Source organism: Calidris pugnax, unplaced genomic scaffold, assembly GCF_001431845.1.
Source record: "Calidris pugnax isolate Ruff unplaced genomic scaffold, ASM143184v1 scaffold146, whole genome shotgun sequence".
Taxonomy (NCBI): domain Eukaryota; kingdom Metazoa; phylum Chordata; class Aves; order Charadriiformes; family Scolopacidae; genus Calidris; species Calidris pugnax.
In genome coordinates, this window is record NW_015090869.1 from 415,338 (window position 1) to 435,968 (window position 20,631).

General features: G+C 48.6%; 1 protein-coding gene across 1 annotated transcript; it reads left to right on the top strand.

Moving 5' to 3' along the window:
• The first annotated feature begins 11,880 nt into the window (after nt 1-11,880).
• On the top strand, nt 11,881-20,402 carry LOC106890106 (von Willebrand factor A domain-containing protein 5A-like). Its single transcript, XM_014945689.1, has 18 exons — nt 11,881-12,052; nt 13,095-13,166; nt 13,502-13,749; nt 13,855-14,077; nt 14,442-14,584; nt 14,733-14,847; nt 15,270-15,397; nt 15,669-15,757; nt 16,203-16,350; nt 16,664-16,743; nt 17,233-17,344; nt 17,686-17,850; nt 17,995-18,098; nt 18,439-18,620; nt 18,786-18,992; nt 19,442-19,662; nt 19,871-19,997; nt 20,202-20,402. The coding sequence occupies exons 2-18, from the start codon at nt 13,118-13,120 to the stop codon at nt 20,279-20,281; spliced, it is 2,421 nt and encodes an 806-aa protein (XP_014801175.1). The 5' UTR covers nt 11,881-12,052; nt 13,095-13,117; the 3' UTR covers nt 20,282-20,402.
• The last annotated feature ends 229 nt before the right edge of the window (nt 20,403-20,631 follow it).

A 20,631-nucleotide genomic window follows, 5' to 3' on the forward strand; every position in this document is an offset into this window, starting at 1 on the left:
GCCACAGAGGACCAAGAAGTAAGTTGGGCCATGCTGATAGTAACCCTGAAGCTAATCTCAGAAAATTCATACCTTCTGAAAGCTCTTGGTACATGACAGGGACCTTTACAGTGCATAACTAGCCATAGTGCTGAGCACTGCCTTAGGATGAACATCAGTAGTCTCCAAAGTGGGGTGCACAAGACAATCCACTGGGCCATAGGAAGAAACTATTTTATTACCACTAATATTTTAAAAAATAATTTTTAAAAAGTGCTCATTTTGTGAGAAACACCGGCTCACACTTAGAATTTAAAAAGGACAAAATCGCCGAAGCAAAAGTATAAACATTTATTATACAAAACAGCGCTGAATTGGGTGCATCTCAAAGCAGAGGCACTCCAACCAGTTAGCTTCTTGATATTTTATACCCTTATCCCGGCCGCTTGAGTTACTGTCTTTCTTCTCATTGGCTGAGAAGTTGGAGCTCACATTCTTCCCGACCGCCTGACCTATTACAGATCTAGTTTACACCTTTTTACCTTACAAAGCATACCCTCTTACTCTACAAAATCATTATTCTAAACACACCTTTGATTAGTTGATTAGCTACATGTTATTTCACAGTCTTTGCTATCATCTACTGTCCAGTGTTAGTAGTTACAAGCACCCTGCTGGTCGTATCTTCATCTTCATCAGCCACCCTCTAGATGACCTTCATCCACTTGTCAGTCTTCACAGTCCTTTGTCCACTTATCAGTCTGCCATCGGCCTGGCTCTCTTCACCTAGATGACTTCCCGTAGACCAGGACCCCTGGACAGCCCCAGGGCGCTTCTAAGGATTAGTTCGGTACAATGGGTGAGGCTCCACCATCAACGGGCCTCCTCTGTCAATACAGACATACTAACAAAAATATATCAGTTAGCTGAAGCAAAACTCAGCCCATTTCTCACAATTTCATCTTCATCTAATCCTTTTTTTAATTTGCATTTTTATGTATTCTCATAATGTATATGTGTTAGTAAAGTAGAATGTGTATATAATTTATAAATAAATAAATAAAATATTTTGGGAGGTGTACTCAAAAACGGAGTGTGCAGTCAAACCAGTTTGGAGAGCACTGAACTAGATGACACCTATGATCACCATGAGGTACCAAACCTCATGGCAATCAGCCATGAGTCTCCAGGTAACCCCTTTCCAATTCTTGATTGCTTTTCAAAGAGAAAAAAAAAAACTTTAAATACAATCTGTTTTAAATTTAAGCCTCTTGTTTCCCAGCTTCCCACTGTGGGAAATAAGCTAAGTTTTGCTTCAGCTTATTGATGTATCATTGTTAGTGTGATAGTACTAACAAAGAAGCCTTAGTAATAGTAGAGTCTAATAAATTGTATCCAATTAATCCCCAGAAATGCCCTTGGTCTCTCAAGGGATCTTTGTTTGCAAAGCGTTATCTAGGTAAAGAGAAACAAACTGGAACACGGCCTTCAACACAAAAACCCAAAGGGTAGGGGAGTATCAATAAGGCCAAAGAAACCAGTCTGGTAAATCTGCCAAGTAGATGGTAACAAAGACTGTGAAATAACGTGTAGCATAATCAACTAATCAAAGGCATGTTTAGAATAATGGTTTCGTAGAATAGGTGTATGTGTGCCTTATATGGGAAAAAGTGCAAAATAAACCTGTAATAGGTCAAGCGGTCGGGAAGAATGTGAGCTCCAACTTCTCAGCCAATGAGAAGGGAGACAGAAACTCAAGCGGCCGGGATAAAGGTATAAAATACCTGAAAGCTAAAAGATCATCGTGCATCTATTTTTGGTGCACCCAATTCAGCGCTGTTTCGTATTAATAAATTATTTTTTTAACCTTTGCTTCGGTGACTTTGTCCTCTTTAAATTCTAAGATGTGAGTCGGTGTTTCTCACACCACCGTGCACAACTATGAAGAGCCTCGCTCCTTCCTTTTCATAACATTCATAACATACTGAAGGGCTTGCTGTAAGGTTCCTCTGAAACCTTCCTTTCCCCAGGATCAACAAACTGTCTTTCCTAAGCACAAGACATGTGCTAAGGTCACCAACCACCTTAGTGTCCTGAAATTGCTCCAGTTCATTTGCTTCTGTATCCTAAACCAGGGGGCCCAAAACTGATGAAGTAGCCTACATGTTGTCTAATGAGGAAATGTTCACTTCCCTTGACCTAGTGACTGTGCTCCTGTTAATTGCAGCCCAGCACGCTGTTGATTTTCTTTGCTGCAAGGGCATACTGCTTGTTTGAACTTGCTTCTCACAGCAACTCACTGAGTACTGCAAAGCTACTATTAGGCTTCTCTCCAGGCTAAACAATCCTAGTTCCCTCAATTTCTCCTCACAGCATATGCGCTCTGTAGCATATGAAGGCACAGACCCCGGTCGGTGATGCAACCAGAATCGTTTATTATAACAAACAGGCAGCTTCTATAGTACTAATGTATCTTCTTTCCCAACCGACATGCCCCTGCAACCACCAACTGCCAGGCAGGCGGAATTCCCCTCAATAAGTAGGGTCGTTCGGTACTGTTTATGAGTCGTTAGGACTTGATCATGGGTCTTCCCCTAACAGTGTTCCTGCTTCTTCTATTTCTTCTTCTGGTCTCTGCTTCTTCCACAATCCTGTTCACCCACAGTGCTTGAGCTCCCTCATATTCTTGGTGACACTCTGCTCAACTCAGGCTAGTTTCATGATGTCTTTACTGATTTTGGTACCCAAAACTGGATGCATTAGTCTAGAATTGGTCTAATGAATGCCAACCAGAGAGAGACAATCTTTTCCTTTTATCTACTGACTATGCTCCTGTCAACAGAACCCCAAATGCTTTTCACTTTCTTTGCTGCCATCACACACTGTTGATTCATATTCAGCTTGCTGTCTGCAAGGTCTCCAGGCACTTTTCTGCAGAGTTGCTCCCAGTCCAAGACAACAAGTACCTAGTGTGTAATTTTGCCAAGGGTTATTCCTTGTTACTGTGCAGCTCCTGTTGTCCCTATTCCTACTGCTTGGCAAAACCCTATTGAATAGCAGCCTGAGCTTCAAGGCTATCAACTGGCCTCCCCAACTTTGTGTCATCTCCAAACTTTACAGAAAAGTGTTCTGAAACAGGGCAACAGGACAGATGAGGCCCTCTGTAGACAGACAGGAGCAGCATTGCAGACTTTGGCCTCTTGCTTTGACCTGCTTGGCAGGGTAACATAGGAAAAAGTACTGGAGGGGAGAGGGGCCCAAGAAAGCTCATAGTATTCAAGGATCACCTCCTCCAAGCTCAGGAGAGGTGCATTCCAAGAAAGAAGAAGTCAGGCTAAAAAGACAGGAGGCCTGCATGGATGAACAAGGAGCTGTTGGACAAGGTCAAACACAAAACAGAGGCATACAGACAGTGGAAGCAAGAATGGGTAGGCTGTGTAGAATACAACGAAACTGTCCGAATGGCCAGGAACCAGATTAGGCAAGCTAAAGCCCAGATAGAATTAAATCTGGCCAGGGACATCAAGGATAACAAGAAAAACTTCTGTAAATATGCCAGGGATAAAGGCAAGACTAGGGAATATGTGGGTCCCAGGATATGGAAAAGGCTGAGGTACTGAATGAATTTTTCGCCTTGGTCTTCACCGACAAGGGCTCTAAGCATACTGCCCAAGTCGCAGAAAGCAAAAACAGGGTCTATGGGTACGAAGAACTGCCAACTCTAGAAGAAGATCAGGTTTAAGACCACCTAAGAAACCTGAAGGTGCGTAAATCCATGGGATCTGATGAAATCCATCCACGGGTCCTGTCGGAACCGGCAGATGAAGTTGCTAAGCCACTTGCCATTATATTTGAAAAGTCGTGGCAGTCTGGTGAAGTTCCCGCTGACTGGAAAAGGGGAAAGATAACCCCCATTTTCAAAAAGGGAAAAAAGGAAGATCTAGGGAACTATAGTTCAGTCAATCTCACATCTGTGCCAGGCAAGATCATGGAGCAGATCCTCCTGGAAGCTCTGTTAAGGCACGTGGGAAAAAGGAGGTGACTGGTGACAGACAACATGGCTTCACCAAGCGCAAGTCATGCCTGACAAATTTGGTGGACTATCACAGGGTTACAGTGTTGGTGGGTAAGAGAAGAGCAACAAATGTCATGTAACTGGACTTATGCAAGTGTTTGACACTGTCCCACATGACATCCTGGTCTCAAAACTGGAAAGTCATGGATTTGATGGATGGACCACTTGGTGGATCAGGAACTGGCTGGACGGCCACACTCAAAGGGTTGCGGTCAACAGCTCAATGTCCAAATGGAAGCCAGTGATAAGTGGTCTTCCTCAGGGGTCACTACTGGGACCAGTGCCATTTAACATCTTTGTTGGAGACATGGACAGTGGGACGGAGTGCACCCTCAGCAGCTTTACCAATGACACCAAGCTGTGTGGTGTGGTTGACACGCTACAGGGAAGGGATGGCATCCAGAGGGCCCTGGACAGGCTGGAGAGGTGGGCCCATTCAAACCTCATGAAGTTCAGCCCTGCCAAGTGTAAGGTCCTGGATGTGGGAGATGGCAATCCCAGGCACAAAAATAGGTTGGGTAGAGAATGGCTGGAGAGCAGCCCTGAGGAGAAGGGCTTGGGAGTGCTAGTGGGTGAGAAGCTCAACATGAGCCAGCAATGTGCGCTGCCGTGACTTTTCAAATATAATGGAAAACGTCATAACAACTTCATCCATCAGTTCCCTCATGATGCACAGATGGATTTCATGGACTTTTGTACCTTGAGGTTTCCTGGATGGTCATACCTAAATGGTATCTTAGTGGTCAGGTACCTTAGATGGTCAAATACCTCCAGAGATGGTGATTCCACCACTTTCCTGGGCATCCCATTTAATAACCCTTTGATAACTGTGAAGAAATATTTCCTAATATCCATCCTAAACCTCCCCTGGCACAACTTGAGGCTGTTTCCTCTTGTCTTATTACCTGTGACTTGGGAGAAGAGACCAATCCCCATCTTGCTAAACCCTCCTTTCAGGTAGTTGTAGAGTGTGAGAAGGTCTCCCCTCAGCCTCCTTTTCTCCAGGCTGAACAGCCCCAGCTCCCTCATAAGGGAGCATGTCAGACTTGTGCTCCAGACCCTTCAACAGCTCTGTTGCCCTTCTCTGGACATGCTCCAACATCTCAATGTCTTTCCTGTAGTGAGGGGCCCAAAGTGGACACAGTGTTTGAGGTGGGGCCTCACCAGGTCCCAGTACAGTGGGACAGTCACTGACCCAGTCGTGCTGGCCACACTGTTCCTGATACAGGCCAGGATGCTCTTGGTCTTCTTGGCCACCTGGGAACACTGCTGCCTCATGTTCAGCCTGCTGTTGACTGACACCGCCAGGTTCTTTTCCACCAGGCAGCTCTCCAGCCACTTTTCCCCCAGCCTGGAGTGCTGCATGGGGTTGTTGTGCCCCAAGTGCAGGACCCTTCACTTGGCGTTGTTGAACTTCACACCATTGACCTTGGCCCATCCAACCAGCCTTTCCAGATCCCTCTGCAAAGCCTTTTTTGCCTTCCAGCAGGTCAACTCTCCCGCCCAACTTAGTGTTGTCTGAAAACTTACTGAGGGCACACTGAATCCCCTTGTCTAGATCATTGATAAAAATATTTAAGTTAACTGGCCCCAATACCAAGCCCTGGGGAACACCACTCGTGACTGGCCACAAATTGGATTTAATTCCATTCACCACCACTCTCTGGGCCTGGCCTCTAGCCAGTTTTTACCCAGCAAAGAGCACTCCCATCCAAGCTATAAGCAGCCATCTTCTCCAGAAGAATGCTGTAGGAAATGGTTTCAAAAGCTTTACTAAACTCCATGTAGAAAATGTCCACAGCCTTTCCCTCATCCACTAGATGCTTTCACTCCTGGGTGAAAAAAGCTTCAAGAAGACTACCCTAAGCCTTATGGGGTTTAAATACCACTTTCAAGCATGTATTGTGGCAAAGTGTAAGTTTGGACATCTTCAGAAATGTCATCTTTGGAGAATCAGCAAAGGTCTTGTTACGTAGAAAGGATGATTTTCTTACAGAACTCTGTAGAATCCTGTGGTCATCATTTTCAATAATCACGAAATATATGAAGGGAGTTACCCTAGCAATTTATCCTTCTTAAACATCTAAATAAAATTGCTGCAGTGAATTGATTTAAATAGTGATCTTAGAAAGGGTGAGTCAGTCCATCCTGCACTGGGCTTTCATGAAAGGTCAAAGAATTCAGCAGTTTGTGTAAATTTCTCTCCACTGATTCTTGAAGACTTCTAGAGTGACAAGCTGTGGCTTAGCTATCTAAATCATTGACATAAAGTGTTAGAGAATGTTACAATCTCAAGCTAATTGCTGAAAAGCATTAGGTTGTAGTTAACCACATGAAAAGGCATGGGTGTCTTTCTGAGGAAAAAACTTTAAGACAGTTCTCTTTCTTTAGCCATTTTTGTATCCCAAGATATTAATGAGGAACTGAGTCCATGGTTGTGTTTCACCTGCTCAAACTTTGATATTAACAAAGCAGGTGCTTTCTCCTGAGTTATTTGTGTTAATTCAGATGGCTACTTCATTGCACAATACCCCAAATCATGCAAGGGCCTAAGCTACTCAATTATCAAGTCAACCTTGTTTGTTGTTTCAGAGGTTGACAATCGCATGCAGTGTCTACACCTAGAAGAGATTAATCCCAGCCAAAATTTATATTTCACCTTTCAAGGTGTTTTTAATTGTTCGTGTGTCCCTGATGGCAGCAATGTCTTTTACTTGCTTCCTTACAAAATCACCTTACAAGATGACGTTGAGTAAGGCATCTCTGTAGAACTCGCATTCACATTTGCCACCAGTGTTGAGTTTTGAAAGAGAGATTAAATTGCTACCTCTGAATTAGATCCATTCCTCTGAACTACCTTTAGCTGCTTATGAAAATTACTCTTTAAATCTAAATTATTCATCTAACAATCAACTCTCCTCAGCAACTCTTTTAAAGTGAAATGGGCCACTCTTCAGAGGAGTGGGATTGCGATCAGATGATTTGCAGAATCACTAGTTAGACATTGAATACTGGTCACCCAAGCAACTGGTACAATTCAGAAGAGAGATGACCTTTTTCCAGAGAAAAATGTCTCATTCTCACTCGGGCAGTTAAGGTAGGTCAGATTAGCTAATTTTATACTGAAAAAGTCTAGGGTAAGTAGCACAGGCTCTGAGGGCTAAAAATTATGAGAATCTTCCCTCACATATTGTAAGTTATTTTCTTTCATTGTCTTCTAGGGGAAGAAAATGTTTAAAACTTTCTAACCTTTAGGAAATATTAGCATTTATTGATGACTTTACTCAGAGCATCCTTCACCTCTGTAGTATCAGACTGTAGATGAATGGGTTGAGGAGCAGAGTCACAACAGTGTAGAAAACTGGGAAGAATTTCTTCAGTGCTTTTAGAGTCCTAGTTTTTGGCAGGATGTAAAAAAGTATTAAGCTTCCATTAAAAGTTGTAATAGCAATGAGGTGGGAAAAGCAAGTGGAAAAAGCTTTTTGCATCCCAGTGTGGAAGACATTCTCAGGACAGTGGTGATGATACACATGTAGACCACCAGGGTTAGTAGCAAAGGGGGTAGCGCACATACTAATGACAGGATGAACACCAACATTTCACTGGAGTGAAATCACAAAAGAAATTATCGATAAACTTGGGACCACAAAAGGAATGTTGGGAAATCAGGAAACAGCTTATGGCCATAACAAGGAAACCATTCACCCAAGACCAAGCCACAAGCTGCAGACAAGCATCTGCTGTTCATGACAGCTCTGTAGTGAAGGGGTTTGCATACTGCTAAATACCAATCATAGGACATCACTGATAAGAGAAAGCTTTCAGTGACTGCTAGGGAACCAAAGAATTAAAATAGTGATGCAGCCGCCAATAGAAATACTTTTATCCCCAGTCAGAAAGATGTACAGGGCAAGATGTACAGGGAAAGATGTACTGGGCAGGATGGTAAAGCTGTAGCAGGTCTCCAAGCAGGAGGAGTTGCACAGAAAGTACATGGGTTTGTGGAGGTACCAATCAACGATGATCAAAACAAAAATGAGGATGTTGAAGTCACAGTCACAATGTAGATCACCAAGAAAAGGAGGAGAAAAGATTGCATTTCTGGGATATTTCCAAATTCCAGGAGCAGAAAAGTTGAGATGACTGTTTTATTTCCACATTCCCCATTTGCCATGTATCAAGCCAAGAGGAAATGCGTCACAGCCTGGAATAAAACATCAAGAACTACATTTAATTATTGATCTATCAGCACCAAGTAATTACAAAAGAAAGATGTTATTGTTAACATTGCATGGTTGTGTTGTTTATTTTCTTTTTAAGCAGTTCTCGAACATTCTCCAGGTAATAATTTATGAGAGACATTATTGGATATTTTAAATTTTGTCCTATGAAAACTTAGCAGATTGCTAAGGCTATCAGTAGAATTTCTGCCCTTCTTTGCCCAAATATACTGTACAAATGGAAAGTAAAAAATTACCTAAGGAAATTTCAGTTACACTACAGTGAATATTTAACAGCATGTGTGTTTGTCTACCTATTCATTCTTCCTGCTGTAATTTCCTTCATATCCATTGTGCACTAATGTTCATCCTAATATTTTCATCCTGGACCAATCCTAGAGGATAAAAGAGAGTTATAAAATAATCTTTTCTGATTTACCCAAAATTAATCTGATTTACCTCTTAAAAATGTGATTTCAGCCTAGTTTGATATGATACACCTGCACTTGAAGTGCCTTTGCTCTGTAGCTGAATCAGGTCTTCCAGTGCATAACCCTTCTCCAGGTGGCTGTGACTCTGCTCTGCCTGCCTGTGTCCTGCCGAAAGATAAGCCTCCATCTGGAACCGATATGAGATGGGTCAGTTGTCCCTCTGCTTATTTTTCCTGCTGAAATAACAAGTGTCCCTTGGCATTACTGCATTTGGGAATTTGTCATTAACAACCCACAATACCTCATATGTTTTTCAGATTTTTCAGACTGACACAACTGGAACAGGGTGAAAACAGAATTTTCAGTCTGAAAGAAGTTCTGTACATACTTTTCCTATTTGTCTTTATAATTTATTTTCTCCCTTACTTTTTTTCCCATTATCAGTCAAAAATTCAAGAAACTGCTTATTTTTGTGTGACTATTATTTACATTAAAATGATTTCTTTTTCCTAAGCTGTGTTCTATAGATGTAGTACTGGGTCTGGCTGGGATGGAATTAACTTTCCCCACCACAGCCCTCACAATGCTGTGCTTTGTAACTAGAACTGTGTTGATAACACACCAGTGTTTGGGCTACTGCTGAGCAGTGCTCGCACAGCATCAATGCTGAATGTCCCACACCTCCCTCCTCCCTCCCCAAAGGCCAATAGGCTGGGGGTGGGCTGGGAGAGGACACAGCTAACCCAGTCTAACCAAAGGGATATTCCATGTTGTATGACATCATGGTCAGCAATCAAACCTAAGAGAAAGGAAGAGGAAAGGGGAGCATTCATTATTAAGGTGTTTGCCTTCCCAAGCAATCAGTACATGTACTGAGATCCTGCTTCCCAGTAAGGGGCTGGACACCGCCTGCTGGTAGGAAGTAGAGAATAAATGTTTTTTTCTGTTTCTTCCTTTGCTTCTGTGCACAACACTTCCTTTTTTCTTTGTTAAACTGTCTTTACCTTGACCCATCAGTTTTTCATCGTCTTTTTGCCTCCTGTCCCACTGAGGAGGGAGAATGATGGAGTGGCTTTGGTGGGCACCTGGCAACGAGCAAAGGTCAACCCACCATAGATCTCTATGGTTTGACTGTATTTTACACATTGCAAACTGGATTTTACCTCTTAAAATGGACCAGAACAGACCAGAGCCTTCAAACTCACATCAATTATGTTTAAACTCTAGTTAATTATTGAAGTTCCATGTATGCCCTTATTCATTAATATTTATGTGCATTGTTATTGAAAGCAGAAAAAATAAAAATGGTCATGGAGAGAATAAAATCATAACAAGAACCTTTTAGAAAAAAAGTATGTAGAAAGTGGGACTTAAAGAAAATGAGCCTGCTCCAGTTCAGCTGTCTAAGTTAAGCAGTTTAGATGGCTGAGACCAAGGTCAGCTCCTTTGCTGGTAAGAGCTGCTGTTGAGGGGGCTGACATCCTCCAGAGATGCTCAGAAGAGAGATACTGGAGGTCCAGCACCCTCAAACCACTCACAGTCAGCAAGTGGTCTCCATCAAGAGTCAGTGAGAACCTTCAGGTGTGTACCCCAGCTGGACAGAAGTATTGTGAAGGTGAAGGTAGGCTAAGAGATCAGCAGTTCCACATTTGGGGCACTTTTTGACCAAGCGTGCCACTTATCACCTGTGGCAAGGTAAGGAAGATCAGAGAGGCAGGAAAGTGTTCTCTAGCTGTTCAGATGGAGTGTGTAGCCTCTACACCTGGGACTCATTTGCCTAGTCATAAGCATCAGGTCTATTAGAGACAACATGGAGTGTTCCACCAGTTCTTGAGGGCAGCCATGGCCCACATCTACCAGCAGCACATGAATGACATTTCACCCACTTCCTCAAAGAACTTGATTTCCATGGGTATAGTGAGACTAACGAGACTTGGATGCACTGCAACAGAATTTGAACAAAGGCAGGTAGAACTGTCTGTACTGACTGAGGGTGTCATACTGCCACCACAGCCCTTGGAGTGGTCTTGTCTGAGAATCACTTCAATCCCGAGAGGCAGATTGAAGGAAACCACCCAGATTTGCTGGAGAAGTGAGAGTTGAATGCTATGCACACTCCCAGTGTGTGACAGCCAGGCTGTGCTCAGGGAGCAACACGTCTGAGGTGAAATGCAATTTGGCCCCTTGAGCGCTTAGAGACCACCACTGAGGTGGTTTTCTCAACCAGGGGATGGCTGCCAGCAAAATAAAAGCATGAGACTGGCTCATGTGAGGGAGGTGGAGACAGAGCTCATCTGCTCCAATCCAGCAGATGAGAGGACACACCCATGTCAAAAACAGGTATATAAATTTGAGCCTGTGTGCAAAGTCTCCCCGAGCTGGCCAGTATGTTGCTTTTGTTTCTTTGCAATCTACCACCTAATTAACAGCCCGTCACTAACCCATGTATGGCCCTGAGCCCAGCCTGCAGATCTGCAGCCAGTGCTGCAGGCCTGGCAGGGGGACAGTTTCCTGGAGCGATGAGTGCCACCTCCTCAGGCACCCGGATGACGTTGCCCTGGATGCAGGGCCCAGTTGGCAGCTGTGGCCCATTGCACCACACATGAGAGCAGAGCAGAAGGGCGGGCGGTGGGGGGAGTCTTGGCAGACTCCCTTTGGCCAGGAGCAGGCCCGCTGAGGGTTTTGCGGCCCCTTCTTTGGCTGTGCCCGGAGTACCCTGCGCTGGTGAGGGCTGCTGCCCCCGGCCCAGTGGTGTCCTGGGGTGCAGTTTGCAGACGCTCCCGCCCACTCACAGAACTACAGAATCACAGAATATTCATGGTTGGAAGGGACCTTTGAGATCATTGAGTCACCGCTCACCTCTTTGGCTTCCGAGGCAGGGCAGAGGGCCCAAGGATCCCAGTCAGATCCCCTTCACTGAGGGTGTCCGCTCTACCCTCCCCATTCCACAGCCTCTCAGGACACCCAGTAGCCCGGGTGTACACTGCCCCCACCCCCCGCCCCGGGAACCAGGCTCCCAGATGCTCGGGAGGAGGTTTGAGCGATTCCAGTGAAGATCCCGCTGTCTCCGCCCCCCCTGGCCCTGCCTCCCCTCCCCTCCTTCCCGAACTGTCCTCCTTCCCTTCTGTCTGCCTGCCCTTCCGCCTCTCTCACCATTGCATCACCATCCCTCCGCTTGCATTGCCCCGCATCTTCCTGCCTCCTGAGCATCTCTCGCTCTCTCCCTCCAGCCCTCCCCCTTCTGTTCCCGTATTTCATCCCTCTGCCCCTTCCTCTGTCTCCCCCTTCCTCTTCCATCTCCCCCTCCGTCCGTCTGATTGTCCCTGCTGACGCTGGCCTTGATTCTGGTGAGTGTCTTGTTGTTTGTGCTTCACTTTGTGACTCGCCTTATGTTCATTGTCCCTGTTCACTGAGGAGAGCTTACCCCTATTCAGTCCATCCCTCTGTCCATCCTTCACCCCTACTCCCCTGAGGACTTACACCCTATTTGCTCTGTCTGTCTGTCCACCCTGTCAGCACGATGCCGGGGTGGGGATTTTTATGGTGCTCCCCACCCTGACAACCCAGAGTGGGAACTGGGGAAATTGAGGCAAATGTGTCTGAACCAGAGAGATTTATGTGGATGGGTTTGGGGTGGAGGGCAGAGTCTTTCACCTCCTGGCACTTGGCTAGAAGACAGCCAGATATCATTTGAACTACACCCCTCCCCCTTAGCCCCCACCCTTCCAGTGCCTTTCTGGGATTTGCTCTGCATGGAATACCTGTCCCTGGCCTTGTTTCTCTCTCCATCATGTTTCCCTTATTACCTGGACTTTCAATCTGCCCTCACAAGCTGCTCCCTGAACATATCCTCACATGTGCTATTTCTTGTGGAGCTACATTGACACAATCAATGTTAGTGATCATCTTTTCTAAAATGGACCCCTCCATCTGTCCGTCCATCCATTTCAACAAAAATTCTAATGTCTCTCTGTTTGTGCACCTATCCATCCATCTGTCCCAAAATGGACCTTGTCTGCCGATCTATCCATCCAGCCATGGATGGAGAGCCATGTATTGTTCATCCCAATACAGTCCCATCCATCCAGCAATCCATCCATCCCTCCCTCTCTCCCTCCCTCCCTCTATCCACTCTTGCTTTCCCTTTCCACCTTCTTCCCTCCACTTTCCTTTGCTGTCTCTCGGTTCTCTTCAAGATTCTCCCATGTTGGTTGTGGGGTGCAGACCTCCTCAACACATGAACAGGAACTTCTGAACCCCTGGGTTTGCTCTGCCTGTACAGGGTGGGTTGGGGCTTCCTACACAGCTACATGTGTAGGATGGGAAATGACAAGGAATCTTCACCAATTAGGGGCTGCCTGGTGTTTCTGTGGATCTCTCCACTTACAGGAGGACCCTTCTTGTCTGCAGAAATGTCGCGTCAAAGCTTTGGACTTCTAGGAAAATCCTACGCCTATGACAGTGAGCTGGGGATCAGACACCTGACGGACATTTCGGGGATGGGAGGGGTCCCAAGGTGGGGACAAATAAAGGAGAACAGTAGGCAGATGTAGGGGGAAACCAAGATGACGCTGGTCAAGAGATCTACAGGAAACAGGCCGGGAACAGAGGTATGGGGGGAAAGGGAAGCTGAGGGAAAGGAAAGCAGACACTGTTTGCTCACACTAGACCCTCAGTAATGTTGGTCACCTAGTCTTGGTTTCCAGAGTGGGAGCAGCCCCATACTTGAAGCAGCCCCAACCACCTCCTTGTGTTGTTCATGTGTGCTGAGGAACAGGTTGCATCTCTCTCAACAGCAACAGGATCCTGGTTGCTGGGGAAGTGGCTGCACATACCCCTGTACACAGTGCCTCTGTGTAGTGCTGTGGTGGATGTTGCTATCCAGGATTATGTGGCTGACGTGGCCGCCGAACTTATCTACCAGAACAAGAGCCAGATCTCCACAGAAGTCCTCTTCGTCTTCCCCCTGGGTCCCCACATGGCCATTTACTCTTTCCAGGCCTGCAGTGAGGATGCCAAGGTCCAGGCCATGCTGCAGGATGAGGTACCAGCATCCAGGGACAAATGGGCAAACCACCACAGGGGCATAGTATGAGCAGCCTATGGCCTGCCTGATGATCAGCTTTCTGTCCCTCCTCTTCCCACCCAGGTCCAGCAGCTGCATGAGGCTACAGGGGGCTGGGAGGATCTGGAATACCTTCTGGATCAATCTCAGTACGTGGGCGAGGTGTTTGCCTGTCCCCTGGGCACCCTGTCCCCTGGCAGGGAAGTGGTCGTGACCTTGCACTATGTCCAAGAGCTGCCACGGGAGCCAGATGGAGCAGCCCGTTTTGTGCTGCCACCCACACTGCATCCCTACACAAACTTGTATGGTGAGTCGCCCCACAAGGAACCTGCCCACAAGGAACACACCCCACAGAAGGACCACAGACTTCCCATGTAATTTAACTTGATGCAACTTCCCTTGGCACCCACAGGGGCACCCACATTTTCCCCCCATGCAGCCCCCAGACAGATCGACATATTCTTCCTTGTGCCCCATGAGGGGATCCACACCTCATGCACACATTTCCCATAAACAGACTCATGGACTCTTCCATGCAGCTTACTGACAGCCCCCAATTCTCTCCATATACATCCTATATATGGGTGCTAAATCCTGCCCCTCTCCTCCCCAACACCTCAGCCCCACGGGAAGAGCCTTTGCCCTCCCCAGTGCCTTGCCTCTCCTTGCAGTCTGGGGTTGTCGCACTAGCGAGCTGCACTACAGCCTACTGCTCACCGCTAGCCTGCAGTCACCCCGGGGAGTGGCCAATGTCCAAGCCAACTTCGCCCTCACCCCTTTGATCTACACTGCCCGGGACTGCAGCACTGCACAGGTATGCCCTCCTGAGTGCCAGGATCCTGGGGGGAGCTGGGGAGGGGTGTCACCACTGAGAAAAAAGGGGCTGCATAGTGCCTGTGCTCCTGGCCAAATGCTGGCTCTGGTCCCCTTCTCCTGTGTATGACCAGGTACCCCTTCTCCAGGTCTCATTGGCTGGCAGGCCCCCAAGTCAGCATGATTTGGAACTGCTGGTGTATTACAGAGCCCCCACTGCAGTCAGTGCTGCAGTGGAGAAGGGAGACCCTGAGGCCCCTCCAGGTGAGTGCAGCTGGGGAGGGAACGTGGAGGTACTTCTGGGTTGCAGGAGGCCTTGGGGCACGGGGAGACACTGGGGATTCTGGGAGGCAAGATATCACTGGAAACTCTTACAGGAGTGGGAGGCATTCAGAGGGGATAGTTTGGGGTCTGGTGCTCTGGGTAGGGTGTTGGGGACATGTAGCAGGATGCATGCAGAAAATTCTGTATTAGGGCTCACTGGGTAGCTGTATTGGAGGCAGTGAGTTGGAACACATGGGGCACTGGGCTGTGCAATTAGTGGACAGTACAGTAGGGTATTGAGGTACCGGTGTTGCGCATCACAGGCTCTGGGACGGTGGAAGCTGAAAACACAATGAGAATCAGAACCAGCAGGAAAAGGGGGGTCCCTATCTGGTTTTCATCCCACTCTATGCCTCCTCCAGGCTCCCTCCTCGGTGACCCCATGGTGTTGGTGATGCTGGCACCCAGCATTCCTGAGACAGTAATTGGGCAGCGCCAGTATGGAGAGTTCATCTTCCTCCTGGACACCACTTTCCTTGAGCATGCACAGGTACTCCTTCAGAGTAGAACCATGATAGGGTGGAAGAGCAGGTTGAGGGTAAGCAGGCCAGGGCAGGCATTTACAGAAGGACAAAGATGTGAGGGAGGACTGGTGGGACCTGAAATGGTCCTGAAATACCTTGTGTGCCCAGGGGACTTCAGGTCACTGGTTCAGGTCATCCAGGGGACCCCAGAGCCTTTAGGAGGACCAGACTATGGGCAAAGCTATCTGTACTCTTCACATCTGCCTCCCAAGACCTGTCTGTGGTGTTTTTCCACAGGACTCCCTGCTCTTCCTTCTCAAAAGCCTGCCCCTGGGCTGTTACTTCAACATCTACTGCTATGAAGAAACCTCTGTGGGCATCTACCCGTGAGCAAACATGGGTGGGCTGAGTGCTATGGGGCTTGATTAGGTGCTGCAGGGTAGGGCTGGATACTGTGGGGCATGGCTAGGTGCTATGGGGCTGGAATGAGTGCCGTGGGACAGAGTTAGATGCTGGAGGACAGGTGTGCATGCTCTGAAATTGGCTGGTTGGTATGGGGCAAGGTTGGGCGCTTGGCTAGCTACTGTAGGGCAGGGCTGGATGTTGGAGACAGGATGTTTATGGCACAGTGGGACAGCAGCTCTTGGGGTTCTGCTGAGCAGAGGCTTGTAGGAACTATTGAAGCCAGGTATCTTCAAGAACTACTGTGGGGCGGGGACTTGCAGAGGACCCTAAAAGCATAGCTGTGGGAAGCGCTATGGGAAAGGGTCTCAGGAGCACTAGGGCCAGCACAGAGCAATGTGCTCTCCAACCACGCTGTGCCCTCTGCAGGCATAGTGTCGAATATACTCAGGACAACCTAACCGAGGCCATGAGGCGCATCCCCTCCATCGGCTCCAGTGTGGGTGACACAAACCTGCTGGAAACCCTCCGCTCAGTCTACAACACCACCTCCCACCCCTGCGGCCATATGCGCCAGGTATCGCTGTAGGGATGTGGAAGGGTGAAGGGACCAGTGTCCCAGGGGAGAGAGAGGGCACGGGTGTGTGGGTGGAAGGAGCCACCCAAAGTACACAGTGGTCACAAAGGAACAAGAAGAATACTGTAAGGTTGTGGGGGAATGGAGAGGTGGCTCTATATCTTTGGGGGTTTCCGCCCCTGAGTGGATATCTCTCCCTCTGTCTACAGGGGGTCTCTCTCCTGGTCCCCTCTCTCCATTTCAGGGGGCCTGCTCACCCCATTTTGGGGTCTCTGTGGCAGGGCCTCCACCACTCATGTCCCCTGTCTCTCAGCTCTTCATCTTCATGGCTGGACTACCCCCTGATAAGGAAGCCATCGCAGCTGAGGTCTGCCGTCACCGCAACAGCCACCGGTAATGGGGACTCTCCCCGCAGTCTTCCAGTCGCCCTTTGGTTGTCCAGTCATTTCCATCCCTGATGAGATCCCCTGTTCACCAGTTCCTGTCCCAGACCTTGGGCCCCTCCAGTGTCCCAAACACCCTTCCCACTCTGCACAGCTCTCCAGTGCCAGGCTCCCATATGGGAGTCATTACTTACTACTCCCACAGCCAAAGCGTCCTTCACAGAGTGAACAGGAACACTGAGGAACAGGGCTTGTACACCCTGATGTGTCCCCAAGCTCTGACCCAGCCCCACTAGACCTCTCCTCTCCCTGCTCCCTGACTAATGCCAGTTCCAACCTCAGTTCCTCACTCCCTGCTCTTCTTCGTGCCCCCATGTTCTCAGCACCGCAGCTTTCTTCTCCCAGCTTTAGCTCCAGCCTGTATCCTCCAGCTCTATCCCACATCCTTGCACCCACCTCTGGCTTTCATTTCTAACTCCTTTCCCTGCTTCCCCCGTAGGTGTTTCTCCTTCTGCTTCTCTGAGGACAGTGCTGCCCTGGCTATGGCCCTTGCCAGGGAGACAGGGGGTGAAGCTGCCTACGTCTCCTCTGACAACAGTATGACAGTTGTGGTAGGAACCCAGGAGTCCTGGCAGGTCTCCCTCTCTTCCACAGGCACACTCACTTGCAAGTACCCCAGCTCCTGGACTGCCCACATACACTGCCCTGTGTTCCTGCTGCCCCAGGAACCCAGTCCCTAGGCTTCCCCTGACTTTACCCCACCACAGCACCTCAGTGAGAACCCAGATGTCCAGGCTTCTACCCTGCTGTAACCCACGTAACCCCCAGGGAACCCAGTTGGCACAGGCTGCCCCACACATTCCATTGTGCCCCAAGGGAACCCCAACACTAGGGGGCATGGGCTGAAACTTGGTGGAGCTGTGATCTGTGGTGTCCTGTCCTCTGTGCCCAGGTGTTGAAGTGCCTGAAGCAGGCTCTCAAGCCAGCAGCTGAGGGAGTCTCTCTGAGATGGACCCTGCCCCACGGACTGGAGGTTGAGGTACTGGGGGACAGCCCTCAGTTCATCTTTCAGGGTCAACACAGCCTACTCTATGCCCAGATCCGTGGAAGGACACAGGTGAGAGCTGGGACTACAGTCACCCCCAGTTACTTCCCAATAGCCTCCCAGTAATCACCAGTAATCTCTCATTAAGTTTCCAATATCCCCCAGTTACCATCTTGTTTCCCCAGTAACCTCCCGTAGCTTCCTATGTGTTCCCAGGAAATGACGGTGGCCAAGGGGGTCATGACCTTGCAGTACAGCCTGAATGGCCAGGATGTCACTCACAGCCTTGAATTTCCACTGTGCCCACAGGGAGATGGTCGGTGAGAACCTGTCCTAAGGGAAGATGCATGCACCCTCCTCATTTCTAACATGGACTCCAGCTGAGAGGGGACCCAAATTGATTATGCATTCCTACCTTCCACACACAATCCCAAACCCAAAGAGAACCCAGGTGTCCAAGCATGCTCTCCTTCCCTGCTTTGACCCCACAGGGCAGGACCCAGAAACCTTGGCAGACAAGGACCTAGGTGTCCAGGCCTTCCCTCTGTCCATCCTCACCCTTGAATGGAGAGAACCCAGGTGTTGAGGCTCTCTCTCTGTCCACCTTTCCCCAGCATGGAGACAAGCCAAGTGATCAGGCTCACCCCATTGTCTCCCTAGGCTTGCTGGGCATCGTCTGGCTGCAAGACACTTGCTGAAGAGGTTGTTGCCAGAGGCTGTGAGTAGGTCAGGGGATGAACTGAGGCATCGCGCAGTGGAGATCAGCCTCAATTCCGGGATCATCTGCCCCTTTACGAGCTACGTGGGGGTTCGCACACCGCTGAGGGTCACCTGGTACCGAAGTATGGAAAGATACTTGTGGGAAAGAGCTGATGGGGCAGCTCCATGGGATGTTCTCCTTCCACTGGTGCTGGAACCCCACCCACAGGGCACCACCAGTCTCATGGGGTAGGGCCCATCACCACCCATGTGCTTATTTAAGCCCCTTTTTCTGCTTGCTCTTACAGGACCCCTGGCACTGCTGCCATCCCACCAGTCACTCATTCCCTGCCGAATCGTTGAGCTTCGTGGCTCCAGTAAAGTCTCTTCGTGCTATCCTGTGAGCATCTGGGTCCCACCTGGCTGGCTGACAGCAGTGCGTGCCTCATGGCTTGCCCTCTGTCAAGTCACCCAGGGCATTGCTGCCCTGCCCCAGTTGGGGGCTTGCTCAAAAGGTATGGAGTCTTGACCCAGATGGGAGATGTAGGGATAATCTAATGTTTTATAGAAGGGCTATGCTGCCATGTCTTGCCCATGGTATGGAATTAGTTATCCTTAAACCTGGAATTCCTTCAGCAACTATGAGACCCACCAACTATGAGTACCTCAGGACATCCAGGGACAGGACAGGGATCATAAACACACATTTGGACAAAATGTGTTTGGGGCGTATCAATAGAAGTCTTGGGACATGGCTGGGAAGGAATGCCTGGAGAAGAGGCAATGATCAGGGTTGGAGACGAGTTAGAGGTATCCAGAAAGGGCTGCAGATTGGTCTGCTTTTGGAACCTGCAGGAAGGAGCTGAGACTGCAGATATCTGCCTGAAGAAGAGCAGAGCTAATGTTCTGGAGCAATATTACGCAGTGATTTTCTCAACCTTTCTGTTCATATCCCCTCCCACAGCATGTAAACCACCACCACCATCTATTTCTTCTCTCAAGTATGTGGATCCCATGGAATTTGTTTTGTGCTCAATTAGTGGGCGATGGTGCACTGAAGCCATTGCTGAGTGCCAGGAGCTGGTGGCCCTGCAGAATGCAGATGGCTCCTGGGCCCTTACCTCAGGACTGGCCTCTGTGCTGGAAGTCGATGAGGACGAACTCAAGAGAAAGATGCCTGGTGAGGTAAGGGGAAAACCCCTTACAGTGGCAGTGAGTCATCGTGGGGAAGTGGGTACCCCTTGGCTGGTGGCAACACTGACATTCAAAGGGCAGCCAGAAAGGAATGAAGGGATCAGAAACCAGAAGCCACAAAGGAAGGCATGGGAAACAGGGAGGGGGCAGGGAGGATGCTCAGCACTGCACGATAGTCTGAGTCATTGTTCTCCCACAGGTCATGGAGTCAAGTATCTGGGCCACAATGCTGGCTGTGACCTGGCTACACAGACATGATAAGTGTTACCAAGACGTCTGTGAGTTGCTGGAGGCCAAGGCTGTGACCTGGTTGTGCAGCCAAGCTGGTGAGTCTTGAGGATCCTTTTCCTGCTGATCCACACAGCATAGCCTCCTCCCTTCTCTCTCTAGTGGGAACTGCCTCACCCCTTTCCAGGACCACAATTTCCTGGGGGCAGGTGAAAGAGTCCCATGTCCCCATTTTCCTTTCCATCTGTGGACTCTCTCTCCCACCTGACTTCCCTAGTGTCCCTGTCTCTCCCTGACTGCAGCGTCTCAGCTGGACAAGTGCCTGGAGGCAGCCAACACCCTCTTTGGGAGCAGCGTGAAGTCGAGTGTTTTCAGGCTCTGAGCTCAACACATGCGTTGTGCTACAGAGCAGCACCATCAGCAGAGCTACAAAGGGCGAGAAAATATAGCCTAAATTCACCTACCGTGCTGGGATACCACTATTGCTACTAGCTGGGGTCTTACATTACAGATGAATTCTCACTGCTTATGTCTTATACTAGTTGGGCTGAACCTGTATCGTGCTGAACTTCACAAGAGAAAAGCTCTAGTTCAGAGCCTCCAGCATGTTTGGTTTGGGCAGAGGTGGGAGTTAGAAGGAAACATCACATTCCACAGTGGTTGCATCTCCCATGTTTGGCTTTGGCAAAACGGGCTACTGGCCTCCACAAAGATAGCTCTTAGGGACATGAT

Excerpts from the sequence above, each read along its gene's own strand:
- LOC106890106 (XM_014945689.1), top strand. The coding sequence starts at position 13,118 with ATGTCGCGTCAAAGCTTTGGACTTCTAGGAAAATCCTACGCCTATGAC. Across the intron at positions 13,167-13,501 it reads AAAATCCTACGCCTATGACA|CAACAGGATCCTGGTTGCTG; the intron begins GTGAGCTGGGGA and ends CTCTCTCAACAG. Across the intron at positions 16,351-16,663 it reads CCTGCGGCCATATGCGCCAG|CTCTTCATCTTCATGGCTGG; the intron begins GTATCGCTGTAG and ends CCTGTCTCTCAG.